Consider the following 25,808-nt stretch of genomic DNA (forward strand, 5'->3'; position numbering starts at 1 on the left):
GGGATAGTAAACCCAAAACTGATGAAAAATTCTGTCATCATTTACTCACCCTCAAGTTGTTCCAAATCTGTATACATTTCTTTGTTCTGTTGAACACAAAGGAAGATATTTTAAAGAAAGTTTGTAACCAGGCTGCTTTGGGGCACCATTGACTTCCATAGTAGGAAAAAAAAAAATACTATGGAAGGCAATGGTGCCTCAGAACTGTTCAGTTTCCCACATTCTTCAAAATATCTTCCTTTGTATTCAACAGAACAAAGAATTTTATACAGGTTCGGAACAACCCGAGGGTGAGTAAATGATGACAGAATTTTCATTTTTGGGTGAACTATCCCTTTAAGTCAACAGCTAGTCACATTGTTTATGTTGAACCTTTTTTTATTTAATTTCTTTTTTTAAATCAGGAAACACAAAAGAAAAGGTGCAAACGTTTAGGGTAGCGAGTTTAAAATTTTATTTATAATATGATACAAGAATAGTCTGTGCAAGAAATGGATGGGAACGTTGACCTGTACAATATTAACAAAAATGTATTTGTAATGCAATCCAATGGCAAACACACAAAGCACAACACTCAGTTGCTCCGTTTGGCCATGATTGTGTCAAAGGATACATCTCTTCAAGATATATATATTTTTTTACACAACATTTCAGCTTGTATACATTTATTGGTTGTATAAGGTTATATATGAATATAAAGTGCAAAAACAAGAACACTTACAGTGAAGGCATGGCCCTGAAGTGCTGTATGTGACAACATGTGTGTCGTTGTACTTGTGTGCTTGTGTGTGGGACTCTATCCATGTACAATATGGCCATATGGTTAGACTATCATACACACACACACACAGTTATGCAGACACACACACTGAATATGGCCTAGGCTGGACTGGTGTCATATCAAATTCAACCACTTTCCAGCACATCAACGAATACGGAGTTCAACAGCATTCGTCTGTTTGCAATACATTTGAGTCTGTGCAATAAGTTGAGTTATACAAATATAATTAATATGAACAGCTGAAAAAAAAGCTAAGATCTAAATTTCCCCTTTTTACATTTAAAAATAGACATTATTTGTATATATATTGCTCCTTCGGCCTCAGTAAAATAGCACCACAGGGTTGCACCTTTCAAGCCTAGAAATACGAAATTACCTGATAGAAGAACTGAGCGTTGTCTTGCTTTGGAAGAGTAAGGCATTTCCGTCATTTTTGAAAGGATAAGAAAAATACATAAGCAATGTTAGTTGACTAGATTACATTTTTTTATATCGTATATAACTATATCATGATTTGCCTTTCGTATTTTTAAAATGTAATTCTTCGTTCGCAATTCTTCTCGCGAAGACGTTTTGTTGTAATTAGCAAAATTTGTTTTTTGTTTTTTTTTCCCTAAAGCAAGCAAGTGTAGCATCACAGTTGCGGTTTATCATTCTTTCGAGAGAATGTGTGTCGGTGTCCGTCTCCTGCTGTCCAGTTCGTGTTTTTGTGACGATCCTCAGGCTAGTTCTGCTGAGAGCCCTAGCGAAATGGAGAGGAATATGTTTTAACGATCAATTTTAAATTCTTAATGACCTAAGATCCAATGAAAATTTTAACAAAGTCAAGAAAAGTCCAATTTTATCTTTCAAAAAGAGATTTACGATATCAACGCTAATCACGCTAATTCAGAAATGCTAACCGAGTTTGTTCTCTTGCGTTTCCAGCAGTCAGGGTTGAGACGTTTCTGCTCCTCAGCCAGAGCTTTGGCTTCCATGGTGTACATCCTCCTTTCTTCGTTTTTCATCTTCTTCCATTTATCGCCCAGAATCACGCTGATGGCTCTGCGTAAATTAGACACAGAAGTCTCATTTATAAGAGAAAGACCCATGCAACCGAACAAATTAAGGTAGTCATAAAAGACTCATTTGAGCCAAATGTTTTTTTCCTATTCTACAAAAATGGACTATTTTAGTTAGGATGCTGCCTATGTAGAAAACAGACATCAATATAGCTCACTACATTGGTTCGTTTGCAGATCCACACACCTGTTGTCTTTGCCGGGGTACATCTGTGTGTATTCCACCCTGTACTTCTTGGCAAAAAGCATGAAGGCATTCATTGGCCGCTTGCACTTTGTGGGTGTGGCTCCAGAGCTTCCTGAGGCATGGCTGCGCTGTGATTTGCTGCTGGTGGAGTGGTGGGAGGAGCCGAGGGCCTCACAATCGGGACTCACAGCGCCCCCACTGGACTGGGATGCCCGACGTTGGCGTGCCATACTGCTAAGAACGTACACGGCGGAAGAGTCGAGAGGGGTGAAATCATAACTGTGTGTGGGGTGAGAAAACAGTCAAGATGTTAAACAAATCAAGTTTAAGCAAATTAAGATATGTCAGAAATTACGTATCTATATTATTATTATTATTAATCATAGGGCAGAGACAATTCATCGATTCTTGATTCGCGATACAATGATTCTGCATCGATTCTGATATTTTCTCTCTCGAATCGATTCTGAGCTCTAGGCTAGTTTTTAACCGCACACTCAAATGCTCATGAAGAAAAGTGCCAGAGAGCGATCATGATGATTATAAAATAAATATCTAAATATTCAGATTTATTTCAATTAAGGAAAATTAGTTAACAATAACAACGCTGGTTACCTCCTAAAAGTGTCAAAAACAACAGAGTCGTCGCAGTTGATGGCGTCACGGTGTCCTGGCGGCAGACACAAGTCTCCAACCTGCATGTCATAGCAGGGAATGCCGTGCTGTACAACGGTAAGGCTGGGATAGAAAGAAGACCAGCCTAACACACACACACACACAGTTAGAATAATCTTCTGAAATCACACTGATCTTTTAACGATACTGCATAGAAAAGGGCTTCTGCATTTACCTTTATTTTTCACAAAAAACGGATGGTCCAATCTGCACTCAGCGGTCAGAAGCCCTGCTTCAGAGGAACCAGGATCAAATGTTAATTTCAGGACAGATTGGCCGAAAGACACACTCTCCTCAAAGACCACCAGCTTTAGACCATCAGCGCCATAACTCTGCGAGACAAACTTAAATTACTTTGGCAGTAAGATATTTCAATGCATACTTAGAAGTTACTTTGAATAATTACACGGCTCATGTGTGCATCATTACCTTTATTGGGTTGGACTGTGTTTCTCCCTCGTCATCAGAATCTACATCCGACTCAATCACATCCTCTGCCTCCTGCCACTCCACGTTCTGACCTTTGTGGAAGCGTAAACGTGTTCCTGGAGGAAAAAGACAGATAGTTTGCAGATACCCACATATCAAAAGAGAAAAATTAAACTAAATACACTTTTGTTAAAAACCACATCTAAGTATAAACAAACATGTTCTAGGAAGAGGGTGTGAGGGCCAGAATCTGTTCTGGGGACTTCATGTCCCTCCTGTGACCCAGAGACACGCCTGTTTCCCCTTTTACTCCTGCTGCTCTGCATTTGTAACAGCAGAAGGTGCTGTTCACCAGTCAGAGATATTCGGTAATGGCGACAGGTTCCCAAGCTTTTGGGAGCATTTGATCTGGGTGTGTCTTTACCTTTCATGAAACAATGCCAGGCAGTGGAGGGCCAGGAGTGGGACCATCCCATGTCGTCATCATCGGACAGAGACGACATACAGAAAATGCCAGACTCCGACTCACTGCTGGCCTGTAAAACACACACAAAACAGCCTTAAAAGTCTATACTGTATTCTATTTACTTTTTAACTATCAGCCTGGGTCCAAAATTAACAGTAAATAAAATGACTGACTTCAAGCCATGTGGCTGCTAATGTTATTAAGAACAGCAACATAATGCATGCTTTCAGTCAAACTGTAAATATTATGTTTATTAATCGCTAGAGTGCCAAATGCCAAATCAAATAGACATTACAAAAAGTAGTTTTAGAAATAAATATTTTATTTGATTCAACATAGAATTTATTACACATAAACTTTTAGGCTATAACAGCCATGATTTTTTTCAGAAGCTGCATCTGAACTGGTATTTAGATGTATTTACAGAACAGTTTGGTTACCAACATTCTTCAAAATATCTTTTATGTTCCGCAAAAGTCATACAGGTTTGAAATGACATGAGGGTGAGTAAATGTATATAAACGATTTTCATTTTTGGGCAAACTATCCCCAAAATATGATTTTTTTAAATTAAATGATACTCTAAATAAGAAACTAAAACTGCCAGTAGGTGGCGGTAAATGTCTAAATGAGGAAGTCATTGAGTCATTCATTCATTCGATTCATTCAAACGACTGATTCATTCAGGAATGAGGTAAATAGGTGTGTTCGCTGCACACCTCAAAGTCGCTTCAAGTCGAACACACCTAATGGCTCTCTTTATGAATGGGCCATTGAATCATTGATTAACCCGATTGATTTGTTCAGACGGCTGATTCATTCAGGAATGGAGTAAATGGCTCTCTTTATGAATGGGCCTTTGAATCATTGGTTAAACCGACTGATTCGTTAAGACGGCTGATTCGTTCAGGAATGGAGTAAATGGCTCTTTTAATGAATGAGCCATTGAATCATTGGTTAACCCGTTTAATTCATTCAAACAGCTGATTCATTCAGAAATGGAGTAAATGGCTCTCTTTATGAACGGGCCTTTGAATCATTGGTTAAACCGACTGATTCATTAAGATGGCTGATTCATTCAGGAATAGAGTAAATGGCTCTTTTTATGAATGGGCCACTGAATCATTGGTTAAACCGACTGATTCATTAAGACGGCTGATTAATTCAGGAATGGAGTAAATGCTCTTTTTATAAATGGGCCATTGAATCATTGGTTAACCCGACTGATTCATTAAGACGGCTGATTCATTCAGGAATAGAGTAAATGGCTCTTTTTATGAATGGGCCACTGAATCATTGGTTAAACAGACTGATTCATTAAGACGACTGATTAATTCAGGAATGGAGTAAATGGCTCTTTTTATAAATAGGCCATTGAATCATTGGTTAACCCGACTGATTCGTTAAGACGGCCGATTCATTCAGGAATGAAATAAATGGCTCTTTTTATGAATGGGCCATTGAATCATTTGTTGATCCGAAATGAAATGCCGCAGTGTGTTGCTTGGAGATGCCCAACAGCTCTGCTCTGGCTTTATAGGCAATATTTGCATTGGAAAAAATTAATAAAAACAGACAATATTGTGAGTAAAATATATCACAATATTAACTTCTTATTTATTGAACTGTCAATATCACACTTGCACTCATGCTATTTGGGACAAAAACAGCAATTGCTTAGCTATCATATGATATAAATATGAGACAAAAACTCATACAGGGGCATTTTTGCCAATATCTTGAATTTTAGGGGTATTCCAACTGCATTCTATAGCAAGGCCGTAACCATATCTTGAACACTGGGGGGACCAATTTTTTTATAAAGCATAAATAAACAGGACAGTGAAGGAAATTCTAGGTCTAATTCTAGTTGGGAAATAATATTTTTGAACTATTTGCAAATAATTAAAATATGCACACATGTAGGCTACTTTTTATTTGTATGCCTAATGTGTCGAAAACATAAAAGTACCTATTTTGCCATTTCTAATTATTGGGGGGTCTTGTCCCCTCAAGGTCTATGGTGGTTACGGCCCTGTTCTATAGGCTTCATCACGCAGTGAGTTGTTGCCCTGCTTCATGTTCATCACCAATCAACTGTATGAAATGTAAGATGAACTATGTAGGTCTGGGGCGGGGCGGTACGTTATAGGCATTAAAATATTTTAACGCGATATTTTTCCATAACTAATTCGTTAAATTAAAGCGTTAAAAATGTAAAAAAATATGGCCAGTAAATTTGCTTTGTTCACTCACCATTGGCAAGTGCAGCAAAAAGTTAATTCTAGACCTTGATATCTGCACATAACATTCCCATTAAAGCTCATTATTAGTGTTTGTGTTTGAAAGGCCCGAGGTCGTACCCTGGTGCGGCGGCGTTCTCTCATGTGGCTGCGGGCGGGGCTGGGGGCGCTGCTGGAAGACAGAGGGGGTCTAGCATAGGAATGTAAACTGCTACTGCTGGAGAAGATGTGGACAGGAGAAGACCTGCAATGATAATGCATCATCAGTATAGCCTCAGCTGCACAATTTACATGAATGTGCAATTGTATATATTCCAGGATTTCCTGACCGGTTGTGTGGGGCATTCTGGAGCAGGGGGCTTTGAGGGCTCGTGGCAATGTTGGCCAGCTCGGTCAGCCAGTTTGTGTGTGAAACGCTGCCCTCTGGCCTGGAGCTCCATCCTTCGCCGAGCCCCTCCTCATGATGGGACACGCCCGGGGCCACCTGGAACACGCCGGGGGTCGTCTGGTCATCCTGCACCTCCTGCAGCTCAGGCAGGTCATCTGCACAGACAGAAACTGTCATTGCAAATTTTTTTGCACTTGATTTTTACATTTTTAGATGAAAATGTGAGTGGTAAGCTTAATTACCGTACTCCATGTGACTCTCATTAGAAGGGCAGCCAGGTGAGGAGGGCAGACGCTCATTGCACTTGAGCAGGTCGAAGGCCTCGTCCATACCTGAGCTCTGTGACTGGACTTGCTGGACTCTCTGGGGGACCGACTGAGTTTTCACTTCCCACACCATATTATGACATGTCAGCTGAGCAGGCTGCAAATGCAAGAGAAGCGCTTAAAGTGAAAGAAAAATTAGGTAGGTAATTTCCAGACCAGCATACTTGCATATGCTTTTACTTTGGGTTTGTGTTTGTTTTTGCAATATGTAGACTTTTGTTTTTGAATAAATTAATGAATGAAATGGATGAATGAATGAACAGAGGGGGAAAAAAACAGCCTGTTCTGTGGGGTATTGTGCAATATGTTCTTGGCCACTGCTTGATCACACGTAACGTACATTAAATGAGAGAATTTAAAAGGCTTGAGTCATTCATTTTGGCTTGTTACATTACGCGTTTTTTTTTTTTTTTTTGTGTGTACACTGCTGCGTCCGTTTCTGTAAAGCGCGGTCACGTGACCCGCATCGCACGCAAGGCTTGTTTATAAACTTTCTGGGACTTCGCGCATGCGCAGCGCAGCTCATTCATTCATAACTGCGTAACAACGGGGGATCAATAACAGCGATAGATTGCGCTAGAAAATTCACCATAACTTTTGAGATTCGTAGATTTAAGTCTCGTCGTTCGATTCAATCGAAGACCAGTCCGTGTTTATGAGCGAAAAGCTTTATTTGAGGCCATTTTGCTCGGTTTCAGTTTTCCACACAGGAAGAAAATAAGATTTTTCTGCACTCGCGAATTAACGCCAAACAAAACGGATGAAATCGCATATACGTTTTGGTTTAGAATTGATATTTTAACACGAATAATGTCGTTGTTATAAATGAACACGGGGACAATAACTTCAATACGGCTGTAGCAACAATATGAAGGTCTTTGTTTGAAAAAATCGCTAAAAATGAATCAACAACTGCGGTATTTAATAAAAACACATCTTAGACAGGCCATCCAGCGTTTAGACGTTTGATCCATGTAGAAATAATGATAATAAACGCTTAAAACTGAACTCAAATGTCAATGGTGGAGCTATAAACAAAAGAATGTCAACAAGTTGAGACATGGTACATCAAGTCCTTCCTTTTCCCCCAGTGTAATGAATGGAGACCCTGTTTTCTTCTTGGCTTCAATAAAAAACACGACTGGTTGTGTTTAATTATCGTCGCTAAGGTGAGGTAGAGAATTACTAAACCACAAGCAAAACAACAAACGTCACAGAGGGAAAAAAACATCAAGTATAAAGTTGTCATTTGCGGTCGAAACAATGAATGACAGTCGTTTTGCTCCCCACGGCCACAACCGTCGCCGTCTAAAATAGTCACACAAAATAAAGTTCATTGACATTACCGTTTCGTTTCATTGTAATATTTCAACAACTTTTTTTTACTTACCAAACCTGTCGCCATTACCGAGTATCTCTGGCATTCTCCGCGAAGGCAGGACTGATTACTTTTAGATCTGGCCTCCCATTGGTGGAGACGTACGTCAGTTTGGTGAACTCGAAGCGCGATTGGCTAGTCGCTTGGACACTGGGATAGACATGGATGGGTTTGTTATTGTGTTTGTGATTGGCTAGTTCTGCATGCCCGTTACATCAGCCGTGAATTTAATTTGTTGAGACAGCATATTTTTTTATGAAAGACCCTCCTTCTTTGTTAAATAGAGGTCTTCAGATATGTATTGTCTTAAGACGTTGTAAACAAACATAAAACACCATTAGTCCTCGCATTTGGATACAATTACAGCTCATTTAAAGTGAAATGGCTGTTGGTTCGAGGCATAAATGCAGGTTATGGGTCCAATTAATGATATAAATCTAAAAATATCACATCCATATGAGGAAGTTTAATTTTTGATGGCATTTCTATGGAAATGTTACTCAGCGACGGTCCATATGCATAATATGCATACGTGAAAATAAAACATTTTTACATCTCACAATTTAGCTGTAATAATCACAACATGATTTAAATACAAAATTGTTCTTTATTTGAATGGAAAGTCAAATATAACTGACGTTATAATACTGGGCTCTCTTGCACCAAGAGACTGTAGACCTTTGATCCATTTTTCAGGACATAAAAAGCATTAGCGACTTCTCAGTAGGCGGCAGAAATTCACACAGAAATGGTACAGAAATGAGCACTGATCAGCAATTAAAAGTCTTTTTTTCCCCAGTGAACAGGGTAGAAATTGTGTAAAGTTACACTGACACACAGATATTGTTTAGGGATTCATTACAGGTTAGTTTACCAAGAGACAAACCTGTGGGGATCTACATGGGAAGAGGTGATGATGATGATGATGGCTAAGCTGTTCATATTAGAGGTAGACAGTAATGAATCTTCAGTAATGCTTTAGGAAGAAATGGATACTACTAGTAATGCTTATGACTTGCTGTGAAGCAAAAAGTTCCAGTCAACAAGGACGAACTTCTCATACATCAAGAGATAGAGAAAAACAGTGTCCAAATACTGCAGAAATGAAGAATAAAGCAAAGTGCTCTGAAGAACATTCTCAAAATGCCAAAAGCTACCAAAAACAAAACAAACAGAAAGAAAGCAACTCAAAAATATACACAGGAAAAGAGAGGAATCATCTTCAGATAAGTTTTTGAGCTTCTAGAAAACAAACGTGAACATACCATTTGTGCATGTCGATCTTAATTCAACGTGAAGTATTAAAAAACAAAATAAAAGCACTGAAGATGTGAACAAATCATAAAAATCTGCTACACCATTTTAAAAGTAAAGATACACAATGTCTATATTTACTATTCATATGTGACAGTAAGGAGCTTCTCTAAAAGACTGTGCAAAAACAAGGAATTGAAAACATGTAGAGCTGTGCAACCATAAATGAGGCATTTTCCATGACAATGGCATCAAAGTGCAATAATATTCAAACTGCATTTTCATTTCTTCATGTAATTGAGTCTGTGCGTCTCTATGTCCTTTTCTCATATTGTATTTTCAAGCAATTTGAATGTATACTAACTCATGGAAGTGTAATGAAACTCGAACATTAAAGTCAATGTGAAACAGTTCGCAGAATATTTTACTTCCGTAATCTGAAGTGTTTCAAAGTTAAATAGGACATTCAACAAGAAAAAATGGGCGGGGCCTGACTTTATCCATCAGAATTGATTGGATGGTGAAAAAAATGGGTGTTTCATACCATAATAAATTTGTGACATCAGCTGAAAACAAATGTTTCATAGGCATTGCTACTCTTTTTTTCATTAATTAAAGTAAATATTTAGTGTTCATGTTGACTTTAAAGTGCCCCTATTATGCTATTTTGAAGTGGTCCTTGATTATGATTTCACTTTTTTAACTTTAGTTGGTGTGTAATGTTGCTGTTTCAGCATAAACAACATCTGCAAAGTTACGACGCTCAAAGTTCAATGCAAAGGGAGATATTTTCTTTTACAGAAATCTCTTTTTAAGGACTACAACAAATGGCTGGTAGGGACTACAACGAGCTACTTCCCGGGTTTGTGACATCACAAACCCCAAAATTTACATAAACCCCACCCCTGAGAACACACAACAAAGGGGGTGAGGCCATGTTGGGCTGCTTTAGAGAAGAGGAAGAGTTGTTGTAGTAGAGTGTTGTTGACATGCCGTCATTTTACGCCGGACTGCTTCACAAACGAGGGTCAATTCAACGCTGGATTTGCACAAAAGATTAACATGACGGCACATGCTAGTCGATGAGTTGAATCAACTCCACAGCAACTACATACATTTATCCACTAACCATTCAGAAACGTCCAGTTTCATTCTAAAAGTTGTAACTTCTTCCTGAGTCTCTCCATCAGTGTCGACTCCGGTTTGAACAATGTAAGGCTGAACACCGTTACTGACAATCCTCATTTTGGCTGCGTGAGATTCTCCAGCTTTGTTGTTGTTGAGCAACTGAAGCGAGAGCTGTTAAAGCTCCGCCCTCTTCTGGAAAGGGGCCCGGGAGCAGCAGCTCATTTGCATTTAAAGGGACACACACAAAAACGGCGTGTTTTGCTCACACCCAAATAGGGGCAAATTTGACAATTAATAAATTATCTGTGGGGTATTTTGAGCTGAAACTTCACAGACACATTCTGGAGACACCAGAGACTTATATTACATCTTGTGAAAAGGGGTAACCCTTTAAAGGTTCCTAATTTTAACCCAGGTTTACATGCATCCAAGGTCAAAAAACACTTTAATTTTCTCATAATATACACTGCACATCACTTCATTTCTCAAAGAGTCTGAAATGGTTAGTTTTGAAGATTCAGTCTCTCTAAACCCCTCCTTTCCAAGAGCCTCCTCTGCTCTGATTGGTCAGACGGCCCAGTCTGTTGTGATTGTACGACTTCTCACAGTGCGTGTCGGAAACAAATGCCTATTACCATATCAAAATGTCAGCTCCAGGGGCTTCCTTGATACAACAGTAACAATAGCGTTGTTTTTTCCGTATAAAGTCCTCATGCTTTTGAAGTGCATGGAAAATAGATTTGCAGTGCAGAAAACAGCGTCTTCTCGACATGTTGACAACTCGAAACCAAACTCTTTCAGGCCTCAGCTACAACTACAGTGTTTGAGGGCGGGGCAAAGTAGACGTCGTTTGTGGGCAGCCAATGAATACCGTACGCTGGCATTATGCAAATTTGTTACATTGTTACACAGGTATGTAACAGAAAATAAGAAATTGCTGACGACTCATTTCAGCAGTTCAGAATTGATTATTTCGATAAATTTATGACTTTGATCTTTAAAACTGTGCAGACCTTTTAAATTCACAAACAGCTATATTACACACTGCATGAAAGGTAATATTCGAAAAAGCATAATATGGGCACTTTAGACTCGTTAGACGTGTTTTCTTGGCGTGAACAGTCCATAATTGTTTCCTTTTTCTGTAACAGGTGTCCGTTCATGAAGCAAGTGGACAGAGCTCAGGTGCTGAATTCATAAATCCTTGTTTGTTTAGTCAAAAATGACTTACAGTAAAAATGACTTACATAACACTGAAAACATTGACAACCTGTAGATTTCAAAATGCAGAAGTATAGCTTTAAAAGAATAAAGTAACATATCACTGTGCTGTATATGGCAACAATGCGGTCTTTATGTAGACGTCATTGTAAAAGTTGCAGCCTCGGTAACATGAAAGAAACACAAACCATGTTTTGAAAAAAAAATGAGAAAGATTCGAATAAACACACCAGTACGAAATCCCCAAACCGAATAATGCATGAGGACAACCCTCATGTACCCTGGAGGAAAATGCTCACATTTGGCTTTTCACATCTAAAAAATCATGATCATTGACACACACCGGAGTTTCACATCTGTGAATGCAAAACAATAACTTCAAGCTTATGACCTACAGTATGTTAACACGATTTCTTGACCATGATGACGGCCTCTACTTACCATTATCTCATCGTTTCATGTTGCATTTTAAGTTTGCGATGTTTATTGATTAACTGATTTCATGCATCCGGCTCCTCTATTGCGATGTGACTCCCGAAGAGCGTGATCAGCTGCTCTTCGTAATTCGCAATGTTCCGTTTCATGATGTCCATGCAGGGGCCTAATAACCTCTCGAACGCCTGCACGCCCAGTACTGCAAAACACAAGGTGGATGACATGATGTGCAGATGCCATACATACATGATGCCATATGATTTACACTCATCGGCCACTTTATTAGGTACACCTTCCTAGTTCCGGATTAGACCCCCTTTTGCCTTCAAAACTGCCTTGATTCTTCGTTGCACGGATTCAACAAGATGCTGGAAACATTCTCCAGAGATTTTTAATCATGATAGCATCTTGTTTTTGATTTGTCAGCTACACATCGATGATGTGAATCTCCCATTCCTCCACATCCCAAAGCTGCTCTATTGGATTGAGATCTGGTGACTGAAGGCCTTTTGAGTATAGTGAACTCAATGTCATGTTTAAGAAACCAGTTTGAGATGGTTTGAGCTTTGTGACAATGCTAAATCGGTACTATAGGGACTTTCGCACCGGGACTTGGTTCTATGAACTAGCCACCAGGGTGGTTCCCAGAGAACTAAATGTTCCCCTTGGGCCATTTTCCTGGTTGCATTTGCACCGCCAGTAGGAACTCTGAAGTGACGTAAACTGCACTTGTTGTTGTGACTTATTTTGACGGCGCTGAGAACACCAGAGCCTGAGCACACAGTGCTCCTATTCTCCATTAATTTATGATCTGTTTAACAGTCTTGTCTAATAGATGAAACTGTTATACAAAGAAAGTAGACATGAAAAAGTATTTGCGTTTGCCATGTGGTTGATGCCCAATGTCGCTAGCTGAGCAGAAATACATAATCATGTTTTGCTTGGTCCAAAGTTGCGTTGGATTTTCTCCTTAGCGTAAAGGTTAAGAGGTCCATCTATCACTGTTTTCCATGTTCGTAGAGTTAGTTTGTGGGGAAAATATATAAACTAATCTGTGTGTTAACACAGCTTTTTCAAAAAACGGTGGATCCCGGTGTTTTGCATGTGTTCGGCCAATTGGCGTACACTTACGTCACTGGTAGTTCCTATAGTGCTGTTTTAGACCCTACTCTGAAGTAGGAGCTAATTTAGTTCCCTCAAAAGGAGTTCCTAGAACTATAATTGTTCCTAGTTCCTGCGGTGCGAACACAGCAAAATTCGGGTACTTCCGCCATTAGTTCTAGGAACTATGAAAAGGTTATTCCGGTGCGAAAGCCACTTAAGAGGCCCAAAGTGTGCCGAGAAAATATCCTTCACACCATTACACCACCAGCAGCAGCCTGATACAAGGCAGGATTGATCCATACTTTCATGTTGTTTACACAAAATTCTCACCCTACCATCTGAATGACGCAGCAGAAATCGAGGCTCATCAGACCAGGCAATGTTTTTCCAATCTTCTATTGTCCAGTTTTGTTGAGGCCGTGTGAACTGTAGCCTCAGTTTGCTGTTCTTAGCTGGTGTGTCTTCTGCCGCTGGAGCTCATCTGCTTCAAGGTTGGACGTGTTCAGAGATGCTCTTCTGCAGACTTCAGACTAGTCTGGTCATTCTCCTCTGACCTCTGGCATCAACAAGGCATTTTCACCCTCAGAACTGCCACTCATTGTATACTTCCTCTTCTTCGGACCATTCTCTGTAAACTCTAGAGATGGTTGTGAGTGAAAATCCCAGTAGATCAGCAGTTTCTGAAATACTCAGACCAGCCAGTGAAGTCCACTATATGGAGAAAAATCCTGGAATGCATTCCAGGAATGCATTACTAGCTGGTTGTCCTGCTTCCTCAATAAACAAGCTACAATTAGTACAAAATGCAGCTGCTAGAGTTCTTACCAGGTCAAGAAAATATGATCATATAACACCAATTTTATCATCTCTTCACTGGTTACCTATTAAGTTCCGTATCGATTATAAAGTACTGCTAATGACCTATAAGGCTCTAAGTGGTTTAGCTCCTGTGTACTTAACCGACCTTTTATCGCCCTACAATCCTTCACGCTCTTTAAGATCACAAAACTCTGGACTTCTGGTTGTACCTAGGATAGCTAAGTCCTCTAAAGGAGGGAGAGCGTTTTCACATTTGGCTCCTAAACTCTGGAATAGCCTTCCTGATAATGTTCGGGGCTCAGACTCGCTCACCCAGTTTAAATCTAGATTAAAGACACATCTCTTCAGCCAAGCATTCACATAATCCATCTCATATCAGATCAATTGCACATGACTATCTTTGCTTAATGTTATGAACAGCAGCTATGCTAATTATTCTCCATTTGCTTTTCTGTTTTACCTCGGGACGCCCGTCCCGAGGTGACTAGAGAGTACATCAGTTTCAGTTTGGATCCAGCCTCTTAAGAAGACCTCAGATGACTAAAACTTTGGAAGAGACGGCGCCAACTCCTGCGATGACTTCAGAAGATGCAACATCTGGATCAACACGCACATTCACATTCTATAAATCCTAATTATTGTTAATATGTAATTCATTTTTCCAGGAGCTCTTTGCTTCTACCTCCAATTACATTGCTAACAGTGATTGTATGTTAATCGCCTAAATTATTACATTATTAGCTAACTGCAGTCTCCAAATTGTAATGTTGACATGCATTCTCTGTAAAGCTGCTTTGAAACGATATGTATCGTGAAAAGCGCTATACAAATAAATGTGAATTGAATTGAATTGAATTGAATGTTTTCCTCAAAAACCTTAATTTCTTTTTGACTGAAGAAAGAAAGACATGAACATCTTGGATGACATGTGGGTGAGTAAATTATCAGGAAATTTTAATTCTGAAGTGAACTAATCCTTTAAATCACGTTTCTTCCCCATTCTGATGCTCAGTTTGAACTTCAGCAGATCGTCTTGACCCTGTCTAAATGCCTAAATGCATTGAGCTGCTGCCGAATGCAACGAGCAGTCGAATAGGTGTACCTAATAAAGTGGCCGGTGAGTGTATAATTATAAAGCATTACCTAAGCATTTGACGTTGTCCATGGCATATGCAGAAGCCGCCCGTGGCTTATTGGTGACAAGCGCCAGCTCTCCAAAATACTGCCCTCTAGAGCATGTGGCGATTTCCACCTCCTCGTCTTCAGTATTGTTTTTTGACTAAAAGAGAGGTAATGAGACGGAAGCTCATGTGAACGCATGTGAATCTTATAAAGCTGAAAGACGATTAAGATGCATAATGAACTGAAATGTGATGCAAACATTTTGGACTCACCTTGCTCCTTTTCATAGTGATCCTAACGTGTCCTGACTCTACGATGTAGAAACTGTCTGCCAAATCACCCTGTGAAAACAAGGTAAAAACGCTAAGCACTGCAGATACACTATTGTTTAAAAGTTTGGGGATTTTTTAATGTTTTTAAGTTCGTTTCTTCTGGCTCACCAAGGCTGCATTTATTTGCCCAAAAATATAGTAAAAACAGTTATATTATGAAATATTATTACAACTGTTTTGTATGTTGATACAAATGTAAAATTTAATTTATTCCTGTGATCAAAGCTGAATTTTCAGCATCATTACTCCAGTCTTCAGTGTCACATGATCCTTCAGAAATCATTCATAATCATATGATGATTTGCTGCTCAAGAAGCATTTCTGATTATTATCAATGTTGTGCTGCTTAATATGTTTGTAAAAAAAGCATAATACATTTTTTCAGGCTTTAATCAGACATCAATACATTTTTACATTTTTAAATGTCCAGGTTTTCCATGACTGTGTTGCTTGGTTGAAATATTGTTTGTTTATTAGTGGTGTCAACTGTTTAAACTAACCTGAGCAATGATCTGTTCCCCACTATTGTACACTTTGGTCGACAAGACATCGACAACCTTCATTCTCTCTGAAACCTAAAAACAAGAGTCACATTTATTCATGAAATCAACAAGAGAACTGCACATGCTCAAATAACGTTAGCAGATAACAGTTGCAGGGAAGTGTGTGTGTTCAAACCTCCAGTGACATGAGCAGTGGAAGGGTCCCGATGAACGCCTCGTACGTTTTTCTTTTCTTTGCATTGTTCTTTACGATGATCCTTCTGAATGTCAATCGATCCTAGAGGCATTTAAACAAAGAACAATACAAAACAATATTTTACACTCCAGGAAAACATCCAAAGGCAGAGAAAGAGAGATTGAGTCTTTATCCACCCTTTTCCTATGCTCCATGACACTTTGCACAAATTATGGGAGTGACTTCCGTTAAAGGAAATGCCCCTTTCACAAGATGTTATATAAGTCTCTGGTGTCCCCAGAATGCTGTTTGTGAAGTTTCAGCTCAAAATCCCCCACAGATCATTTATTAAAGCTTGTCAAATTTGCCCCTATTTGGGTGTGAGCAAAAACACGCCATTTTTGTGTGTCCCTTTAAATGCAAATGAGCTGCTGCTCCCGGCCCCCTTTCTAGAAGAGGGCGGAGCTTTAACAGCTCACGCTTCGGTCGCTCAACAACAACAAAGCTGGAGAATCTCACGCAGCTAAAATGAGGATTGTCAGTAACGGTGTTCAGCCTTACATTGTTCAAACCGGAGTCGACACTGATGGAAGCGTTTCATTATTCTCCTGACGTCTGAAAATAAAACATGAACGAAATTTTACAGCTCATTCAGTCAAACTGACGGATAAGGATTATTTGTAGTGCAACGGTATGATTTGAATTTTTTTGTGTCAGTCTTTTTAAGTGGAACGTCCACAAACCAGAAGTGCCTCCCATAATCTAAAACGCAGTAGGATCGTTAGGAAAAAGGTGGGTAGTCCTGTAATTTCAATACTTTCTATGAAAAGCAGGGGGCGCTAAAACACAATGCACACATGAAATGCTCTTGGAGAAGAAAACAAGACATTTAGCATGTGATTTTACTGTAAAATTGCTTAAAGTCAACATGAAACGGAAGTTGCGATAGTCGTTTCTTCCCTATTGTGACGTATATCTGAGTGAAACTGCTTCTCAAACAAGAACAAATGTAGGGCGGGGCTTGATTTTGTTCATGTGGAATTGATTGGATGGTTGTGGTTTGCTATTAGTGGATCTCATGTGAGTGACAGGTTGCCCGCCCTCGTCATCAGAGAAGAGAAGTCGCTGCAAGAGGGAGGGGAGGTTATTCAAGATTACAAGACACATGAATTTAAAAAATAATGATGTGTATGGATAAATAATTATAATAAATATTGTCAATTTTGATTTCATGGTGATTTTTTGCCCAAAACTGATCAGAAATTGCGCTTTAATTGCACTAAATTCACGCCACTGCATATTTATTAAATGATCTTCTTTTGTGTTCCACAGAAGAAAGCGAGTCATACGGCTTTGGAGAGTCATGATAAAACACTCACGAGGCACCACAGGGCTCCAGGTGAGGTAGCGATGATGGTGGCGGCCCTTGGCGTGTTGTACATGAGGGCCAGCTCTCCAAAACTCCCACGGTTGTCATAAGATCCCACGGTCCGCGTGGTGCCGTCCGCTTTCAGCACGATGTCAAACATTCCCCTGCATGAGAAACACAAGATATCGACGTCTGACAGGTTTAAACACCAGCATTACGATGCAGAGATGAATCCAATATACCTCTCAATGACGTAGAAGTTGTCGCCATCGTCATCTTGATCAATGATGTGCTCTCCTGTCACCACTACCTTCTCAAACATGGCATCCAAGACTTGGGACATCTGCTCCTGTTGATTCAGAGAGCAAAATATCCTTGTGTTAAAGGGAGCGTTCACCTAATTGACTCTTTTTCCATCGTTATTTCTTCCATCAAATATAAAAGGAGATATTTAACAGATTTCAGGTGAGTAACTGCATACATTTGGGTTTGTTCCCAGGGTTAGTACAGTTAACCAAAATTAAAACCATAAAAACATTTTGTTACTTGAATTAAATGAACTGAAATATTTATAAAAACTAGTGCTGTCAAATCGATTAATCGCGATTAATTGCATCTAACAAAAGTTTGTATATATATATGTGTGTATGTATATGTATATATAGATATAGTTTTATATATACACACACATTATATATTTACAAACTTTTATGTTAGATGCGATTAATTGCGATTAATCGATTTGACAGCACAAATAAAAACTTAATCTTTTTATTTAGCTAGTTGCCAAAGCAGCATTTCTATTCTCATTCAGTTTAACTTGAAGTACTAAAATAACTAAAAGTGAAATAAATATTAATAAAACATATTAAAAGACACACACACACACATATATATATATATATATATATATATATATATATATAAAACTAAAACAAAATACTGAAACTTTAACAAAAATGAAAATTGAATATATAAAAATAAATAAAAACTAATTGAAACCATTAATAAAAAATGATTTCAGATTTGGAACAGGGTTATTATCATTACCTAAAACTAAAACTATTCAAAATATTTTTTGTTAATTGAAATAAAGGTGAAATAAAATAAAATATAAATGTTATATGGAAAAACTAACTGAAATAATAAACATAAATATATTAAAATAAATAAATAAAAACTCATTACTCATTTTATATGCTTTTGTCAGTTTTATAAAACTAAAATTTAAATGAAAACTGAAAAATGATAAATGCTAATTCAAAATATTAATAAAAACTATAATAGCATATAATAATATTAAAATAACACTGATTTGAATCAACAAGGTGAGTAAATTATGACAGTTTAATTTTTGGATATTCTGTTTTATCTGTTTTATAACACTCATAATGAGCCACCTTTTTGCAAAACAATACAATATTTGGACATTTTTGTGACAATTTTCAATTTTTTATATCATTTAATATTTTGGCAATATTTTTTTCTTGCAGTAACTAAATAACAACCCATCCATCTTAACCAAAACATGTCGTTAAATTGAAGAAAATGGCAAATCTTATGCAGTGTTCATCATCTTACCTGGTCCAGATTTTTAAACAGTAGGATGTCTTTGCAGGCTTCCTGTAGTCTCTGTCTCTGCTCGTCTGTTTTGGGGTGAGTGACCTGAGTGCACAGCAATGCATTGTGGGAAGCTGGGCAGCAGATGCCACAGAAAAGCATAAAAGAGGAAAAGCTCTCATTTCAATAGCACGTTTTGAGAGGCCACTCACCCTGGGTTCTCTCTCCTCTTCATCCTCATCAGGGTTGTACGCCTCCGCACAAACTGTCCAGAAAGGAATAAACGCAGTTAATCGGAAGCAGGATTAAAACAACCTGTCTAGACAACGCATTACTGCGCAATTAAAATACTGTGCTTTGTGCAACCTGTTAAAATAGAAACATTTTATGAGAATCTGAATCTTAATGTCTACATTCAAACATTGGTTTATTGGATTATCTAAGTGCTTAAGACACATAAAAATGAAAATAAAGGCATAATTTTCTCATCCTAATTTTCTCGTCATTCTGAAGCTTAATAACTTCCTTTCTTTAGTAAAATACAAAAGGAGATGTTTAGTTGATTGTCCAAGCTGCTCTTTTACAAACCCAGTGCCATTTAAGAGCTACAGAAGAAGTTTTTTAGTGGATTATGACTTAATTTTTGCTACATTTTCCACTGTTACATGTTCCCTGGTTTTGTGTTTCTTGTTTTTGCTATTTGGACTTTTATTTTGAAGTGTATTTTCTGTTTAGTTCCCGTTTTACTTTGTTTCTATAGTTACCCTTCTTTGTTGCCATAGTGATTGATTACCCTCACCTGTTCCTAGTTAGTATTTCGTTATCCTCTGTTTTTATACCCCAGTGATTCCCTTGTTCAATGTCTGGTGTTTTCATTTGTGGATGTTTCTGCCTGTTTAACAAAGTAAAACAGGAACTAAACAGAAAATACACTTCAAAATAAAAGTCCAAATAGCAAAAACAAAACCAGGGAACATGTAACACTCACAAACATCAAATTTGAAACTAGAAATGTTAACTGAAAAAAAAAAAAAAGAAATAACTGAAAAAAACTAACTAAAACTGAAATACAGGGTTCCTACTCAGTAATTTAGAAATGTCCAGGTCCGGATAAGTATGGAAAAAAGAAAACAGAGTACACACAAACAAATTTGGTAAAGAAACCATTTGCTAGTAAATTTCACAATTAATTACAAAGAAATAGTAAGTAACACACTGAATTAAATGTGAAATTTTGAAATTTGTGAATATTTTTTGGAGTTACAGAACCTAGCTATAATATTCCGGCAATTACACTCTAAACAATAACTGTAAAAAAACTAAACAAATTTACACAGTAAAATACCATTTTCAATTGAAACAGTAAAATACCGTAAAAACAATGCATTCTGGGTAAATATTATTTGTCGTTTTCGAGAAAGTAACCTATAGGCCTCTTTTCTTAAAACGACAAATATTACCCAGAATGCATTGTTTTTACGGTATATTACTGTTTCAATGGAAAACTGTATTTTATTGTGTAAATTTGTTTAGTTTTTTTACAGTTTTCGAGAAAGTAACCTATAGGCCTCTTTTCTTAAAACGACAAATATTACCCAGAATGCATTGTTTTTACGGTATATTACTGTTTCAATGGAAAACTGTATTTTATTGTGTAAATTTGTTTCATTTTTTTACAGTTACACTTACAGTTATTTTTACAGTATATTTGGCAACATAATAGTATACATAGTCAGAATGTAATATGGATGTTAAGAGATGGATTTTAAAGCCATTTATCAGATGTTAAATATGGTCTGAAAATCCACAGAGAAGTCTGGAAATTCGAGTCTGGAAAAGTGTGGAATTTTGACATGGAAAATGTGTAGGAACCCTGGAAATAAGAAGAAAAGTAAACTTAAACAGTAATATTTAAAATAATAATAATGATAAAGATGACAAAAGCACATAACAAAATGACTAAAAATGAAAATTGAAATAAAAATAATAAAACCTAAATAGTAATCTAACCAATAAAACTGACAAAAGTACATAAAAATACTAAAAATTAAACAGAAAACCGAAAATATAAAAAAAACAAAAGGTAATTTAATATAGCACATGTGTTGTATTAGCTACTTTTATTGTACATTAAAATGCTTTTTTATTTAATTGTACTGAAAGCAGAAGCTCAGATGTTGTGCTAAACATCTCCTTTTATGTTCCACAGAAGAAAGAACGTCATACTGGTTTTGGAATAACATGAGGGTGAGTAAATGAGTGAACTTTCATTTTAAATAAAGGTTCCAAAATAGGGTTTTCACAGTCATTCCATACAAGAACCCATCCAAAGAACCTTTCAGTGAACATTCTAAACAGAACCATTTTTTTTTCTTAGTGTGAAGAACATTTAAATAATCTAAACAATCTTTTTTCATTATAAAGAGCCTTTTATGCATTTAAAAGATTCCATGGATGTTAAAGGTTCTTAATGGGACCATCAATGCCAATAAAGAACCTTTATATTTAAGAAAAGTTTGACAGAAATCTGCTGTTCTCAGTCTGTGTTACACATGCAGCGAGAGATGAGAGGATCGGCTGCTCTCCTCTCCCACACGCCCCCAGTATCCCTACTATAAATACCAACACAGAGATGACAAGACCAGGAACTCCACCGTCTAGATCGATACTCAACTCGTAGACAAGAGGGACCTGAAGTTTCAGGGCCAGGAACCCTACAGGAACCGTCTAGACTGATCAGCTCTAGATCTCTCAGGCTATTGTGTACATCAATCCAGGGCCTATATCCCAATCTTTGCTGTTTAATTTCAAGTATGTTTTAGATGATTCAGCTCACCTGATGCACTAGAAAATCACAGAAATATTGGTCACAAGTATTTTGTCTTGCAATGGGTTCTCGTTGTTCTCTATATACAACATGCACTGTTCGATTTTTAATGTTTTGAAAGAAGTCTCTTCTGCTCACCAAGGCTGCATTTATTTGATCAAAAATACAGTGAAAACAGTGAAATATTATTACAATTTACAATAACTATTTTCTATTTGATTATATTGTAAAATGTAATTTATTTCTGTGATCAAAGCTGAATTTTCAGCATCATTACTCCAGTCTTCAGTGTCACATGATCCTTCAGAAATCATTCTAATATGATGATTTGATGCTCAATCAATCAATGTTGAAAACAGTTGTGATGCTTCATTTTTGTGCAAACCATGATAATTTTTTCCCCCCAGGATTCTTTGATAAATAGAAGTTTCAAAAGAACAGCGTTTATTTGAAATAGACTGTCTTTACTGTCACTTTTGGTCAATTTAATTTATCCTTGCTGAATGAAAGTATTAATTTCATTCAAAAAATATCTTCCTGACCCCAAACTTTTGAACAGTACTATAAGTCTTCATTTCACGTCATTCTTGATCACATCTGGTGTGATCTGAGCTGTTTTCAGTCACAGAAAGAGAACAGAACTCATATTCTACTATAGGCAAACCTGACATGAAATAAACCAGACGAGGAACAATGTTTAACACTTTGAGATTCTCCTGATTAATTGTTACAAATAACAGAACTAGGTTTAGTTTCATAAAAACCTTTTTCCATTACAGTAAAGTGCCTGACAGATATCTGAGGACGATCCACATCTATCTATCTATCTATCTATCTATCTATCTATCACATCATTATAAGTAATAAGTATGTCTTTTTTCAGCCATTATAAACACATTTCTTTTCATTTGACCACCAAAATCCTACTTTTCCCCATCACAAACAGGCTTTATTTCCTGTTTCAATCCCGTCTCAAACCACAGCACATTACAATCCCTCCATCCGTCCTCACTTGTGGCTTTGAGCGATCCATGAGAGACTTTACATCATCTGAAACACTTTCTTTCTGCAAACAATGCTGATCTTCCACGAGTCAATTAAACCATTAAAGCCCTCTCATTTGCTCTGAGAGCAGTAAAGAAGTAAATTATATGTTAACAATAACAAGACAAAAGGCACTCAAACCACATATACAAAACACCATAATGGATATCTTCAACAAATTACTAATGAGTTGATTCTCTCTTGGCCACCAAATCTGTTTCAACAACGGATCGCTACTATATTAACAACAATATGAAGCTTCATAGAAAGCTCTTAAAGGGACAGTTCACCCAAAAATGAAAATTATCCCATGATTTACTCACCTTCAAGCCATCCTAGGTGTATATCTTCTTTCAGGCGAACACAATCGGAGTTATTTTAAATAATATCCTGGCTCTTCCAAGCTTTATAATGGTAGTGAATGGGGGGCGAGATTTTGAAGCCCAAAAAAGTGCATCATAAAAGTAGTCCACACGTCTCCAGTGGGGTAATAAAGGCCTTCTGAAGTGAAGTTTTTGTAAGAAAAATATCCATATTTATAACTTTATAAACTAATATAACTAGTCACTTTACGGCGAAAGAGTGAACTGTGACCCGATGCATGATGGATGTAGGAGTATCGTAAGCTTAGACGCCTCTCGCGGTTCAAACAAATAGGGCTGGGCAATAAACTCAAGCTCATCTTCTCTTACATCGAAAACCTCTGACATTTCTCTTCAAAAATGCTTGTTTTAGACTTCTAATTTGTGACTGGTGTTTTGTTTTGCTCTTCTGCGCTTCTGTTTCGTCACTACTTCATGCATCGCGTCAGAGGTTACTCTTTTGGCGTAAGTCGACCTGCGTAGGCAATCTGTTGGAAGCTAGATATTATAGCTGATAAAGTTTTAAATATGGATATTTTCCTTACAAAAACCAATCACTTCGCTTCAGAAGGCCTTTATTAAGTTGTATGGATTACTTTTATAATGAATGGATGCACTTTTTTGGGCTTCAAAATCTCGGCCCCCATTCACTACCATTATAAAGCCTGGAAGAGCCAGGATATTTCATAATTTATCTCCAATTGTGTTCATCTGACATCTAGGATGGCTTGAGGGTGAGTAAATCATGGGATAATTTTCATTTTTTGGTGAACTATCCCTTTAAGCAAAGGTGATTTCCGATGCACTTGATATGATGAATGAAAACATTATGAATAGTGTCCAGTTGTGTTTTGATCCAGATTGAATTTACATCATTTTGTTTGTTTCCAAGAACCCGATAATGAATTCAAATGCACCTAAAATAGGAGCTCATATCATATTCCTGAATTTGAATATATTTTAGGCTCACACACACACACATTGCCAAGAACTTACCAGAAGCTCTCCGGACAAATCTGTTGATAACTGGAGCTGAAAGGAAAGAAAGAAAAAGGGCAGATAACAAACTACTCGTGGTGCATTACAATTAAATCTAATGTTAATATAAAATATTTAATTCAAGATGCAACAGTAATGGCTAAAAGTATAAATGTTTGTGATACTCCCCAATTTGACACACATCAAAAAAAAAAACAGTCACATATATAAGGCCTTTGTGCACTGTACACATCATGCCAGTATTTTGTCCTCATGCACACAGGGCCTATGAATAATAAGCAGAGCTTGAGAACGAAATGAGAACATTCAGATGATAAAACAAAATATAATTTAAGCCTGGTCTTTGTTCCAACCCCCTCTGCAGTGAGCTGACCACTCATTTTTGAAGGAAAATGCAGATGTGTGGTCATGCATTAGCACTGAACAAAAGATCACCGATTCAGCCAGTGTGGACCATGTTGTGAGGCATTAAGCATGCATTGATGTGAAGGATGTCTGTGTAAATGGTGATGGACGCAGCGTCCTAGTTGTCACAATGAAGGAGGAACGAATGCATTACCTATGAATTCTTCATCGTCATCATCTTCCTCTCCGTTTTCGGAGTCGATCTGCATGGCCTCCTCGATGAAGTTGACGGCTTTCCCCGCTCGCGCGGCTGAATTGTGCTCATTGCCGAACGCGCCGCCGCGGGTCTCGTTCTCCTTGAGGCGCGTGAAGTACTGCAGGGCGAACTCCAGCAGATCCCCCGGCTGGTTCCTCAGGACCTCCACGGTAAAGCTCTGCAGAAGCTCCGTCAAGCCCTCGGGGATTTCTATACTCATTTCCTGACGATGAAATGTGCGCAAAATTCGGCCCGATCTTGCGCGTACAACAGTCGGTCCCGTTTCGCCGCGTCAGCTAAGAAGAATGACCCGCAAACGCGTCAGAGGGAACGCGACGGATTTCTCACTATTCCACCATCTGCGTCTGTTTCCTCTCGTGTCCGACCGTGTCCTCTAATTCGCGGGCGTAAAAATGGCAGGGATTTCAAGAGCTGGCATTTTTTTTTTTTTTTTTTTTGCGCTGCTGGCTACAGGAAAGCCGCGCATGTGATGCGGGAAACCATGGCAACCAGCATCCCGGGATTTGCGCAGGAGGAACGCGGACGCGACGCGACGAGCTAGAACGCAACGCGAGCACTTAAAGAGCCAGTGAGATGTTTTTAAGATTTCACGTTTTTTTTTTTTTTTAGACAAGTACCATGGTATTACTATAGTAGCTATTTTTTGAAATCGCTACCTTGGAGTGTATGCAAATAACAGTACAGGCCTATATGAATATGTAAATCATTCAGAACTATGGTAGAGGAGACCGGGGCTAGTTGTCACACCGTTTCTCATTAAAATAGCCTATATTTATCAAGATTCATTTAAAAATCACCTTAAAATTTTGACTTGAAAATGAAAACATTTAACATTTCCATTGAACACGTGTTGACTTATATACGTACTACCCACATGAAAAAATACTATAGTAATTTATAGTAAATACTATAGTGTTTTTGAACCATACTATAGTACTTGAATTAATTTGTTGTGGTAATTTTATAGTTAACTATAGTAATATAAAAAAATTACCCAA

At 37.8% G+C, this 25,808-nt stretch overlaps 2 protein-coding genes across 5 annotated transcripts; both read right to left on the reverse strand.

Annotated features, from left to right (window-relative positions):
- Positions 1 to 430: 430 nt before the first annotated feature.
- hbp1 (HMG-box transcription factor 1) lies at positions 431 to 8,068 on the reverse strand. Of its 3 annotated transcripts, none has more exons than XM_051884013.1 (11): positions 7,947 to 8,068; positions 6,473 to 6,653; positions 6,172 to 6,385; positions 5,963 to 6,086; positions 3,558 to 3,669; positions 3,134 to 3,249; positions 2,880 to 3,048; positions 2,645 to 2,789; positions 2,030 to 2,308; positions 1,684 to 1,825; positions 431 to 1,523 (listed from the first exon to the last, which is right to left on the reverse strand). In XM_051884013.1, the coding sequence occupies exons 1-11, from the start codon at positions 7,959 to 7,961 to the stop codon at positions 1,506 to 1,508; spliced, it is 1,515 nt and encodes a 504-aa protein (XP_051739973.1). In that variant the 5' UTR covers positions 7,962 to 8,068; the 3' UTR covers positions 431 to 1,505. The 3 variants fall into 3 exon arrangements, with proteins under 3 accessions (XP_051739973.1, XP_051739972.1, XP_051739974.1); XM_051884012.1 differs by having other exon boundaries at positions 2,880 to 3,036; positions 6,172 to 6,400; XM_051884014.1 differs by having other exon boundaries at positions 2,880 to 3,036; positions 7,947 to 8,067.
- A 453-nt stretch (positions 8,069 to 8,521) lies between these two features.
- Positions 8,522 to 25,223, reverse strand: LOC127507113 (cAMP-dependent protein kinase type II-beta regulatory subunit). 2 transcript variants are annotated; one of them, XR_007928237.1, is made up of 12 exons: positions 24,748 to 25,223; positions 24,186 to 24,221; positions 19,169 to 19,221; positions 18,978 to 19,061; positions 17,639 to 17,745; positions 17,407 to 17,560; positions 16,028 to 16,129; positions 15,850 to 15,924; positions 15,290 to 15,358; positions 15,039 to 15,174; positions 11,979 to 12,171; positions 8,522 to 11,893 (listed from the first exon to the last, which is right to left on the reverse strand). XR_007928237.1 is itself a non-coding variant. In XM_051884015.1 (11 exons), exons 1-11 carry the CDS (start codon positions 25,007 to 25,009, stop codon positions 12,038 to 12,040), a joined length of 1,212 nt encoding a protein of 403 aa, XP_051739975.1. In that variant the 5' UTR covers positions 25,010 to 25,222; the 3' UTR covers positions 8,522 to 12,037. The 2 variants fall into 2 exon arrangements, 1 of the variants encoding a protein (XP_051739975.1); XM_051884015.1 differs by having other exon boundaries at positions 8,522 to 12,171; positions 24,748 to 25,222.
- Positions 25,224 to 25,808: the final 585 nt, after the last annotated feature.

Source organism: Ctenopharyngodon idella, chromosome 24 (genome assembly GCF_019924925.1).
Source record: "Ctenopharyngodon idella isolate HZGC_01 chromosome 24, HZGC01, whole genome shotgun sequence".
NCBI classification, from domain to species: domain Eukaryota; kingdom Metazoa; phylum Chordata; class Actinopteri; order Cypriniformes; family Xenocyprididae; genus Ctenopharyngodon; species Ctenopharyngodon idella.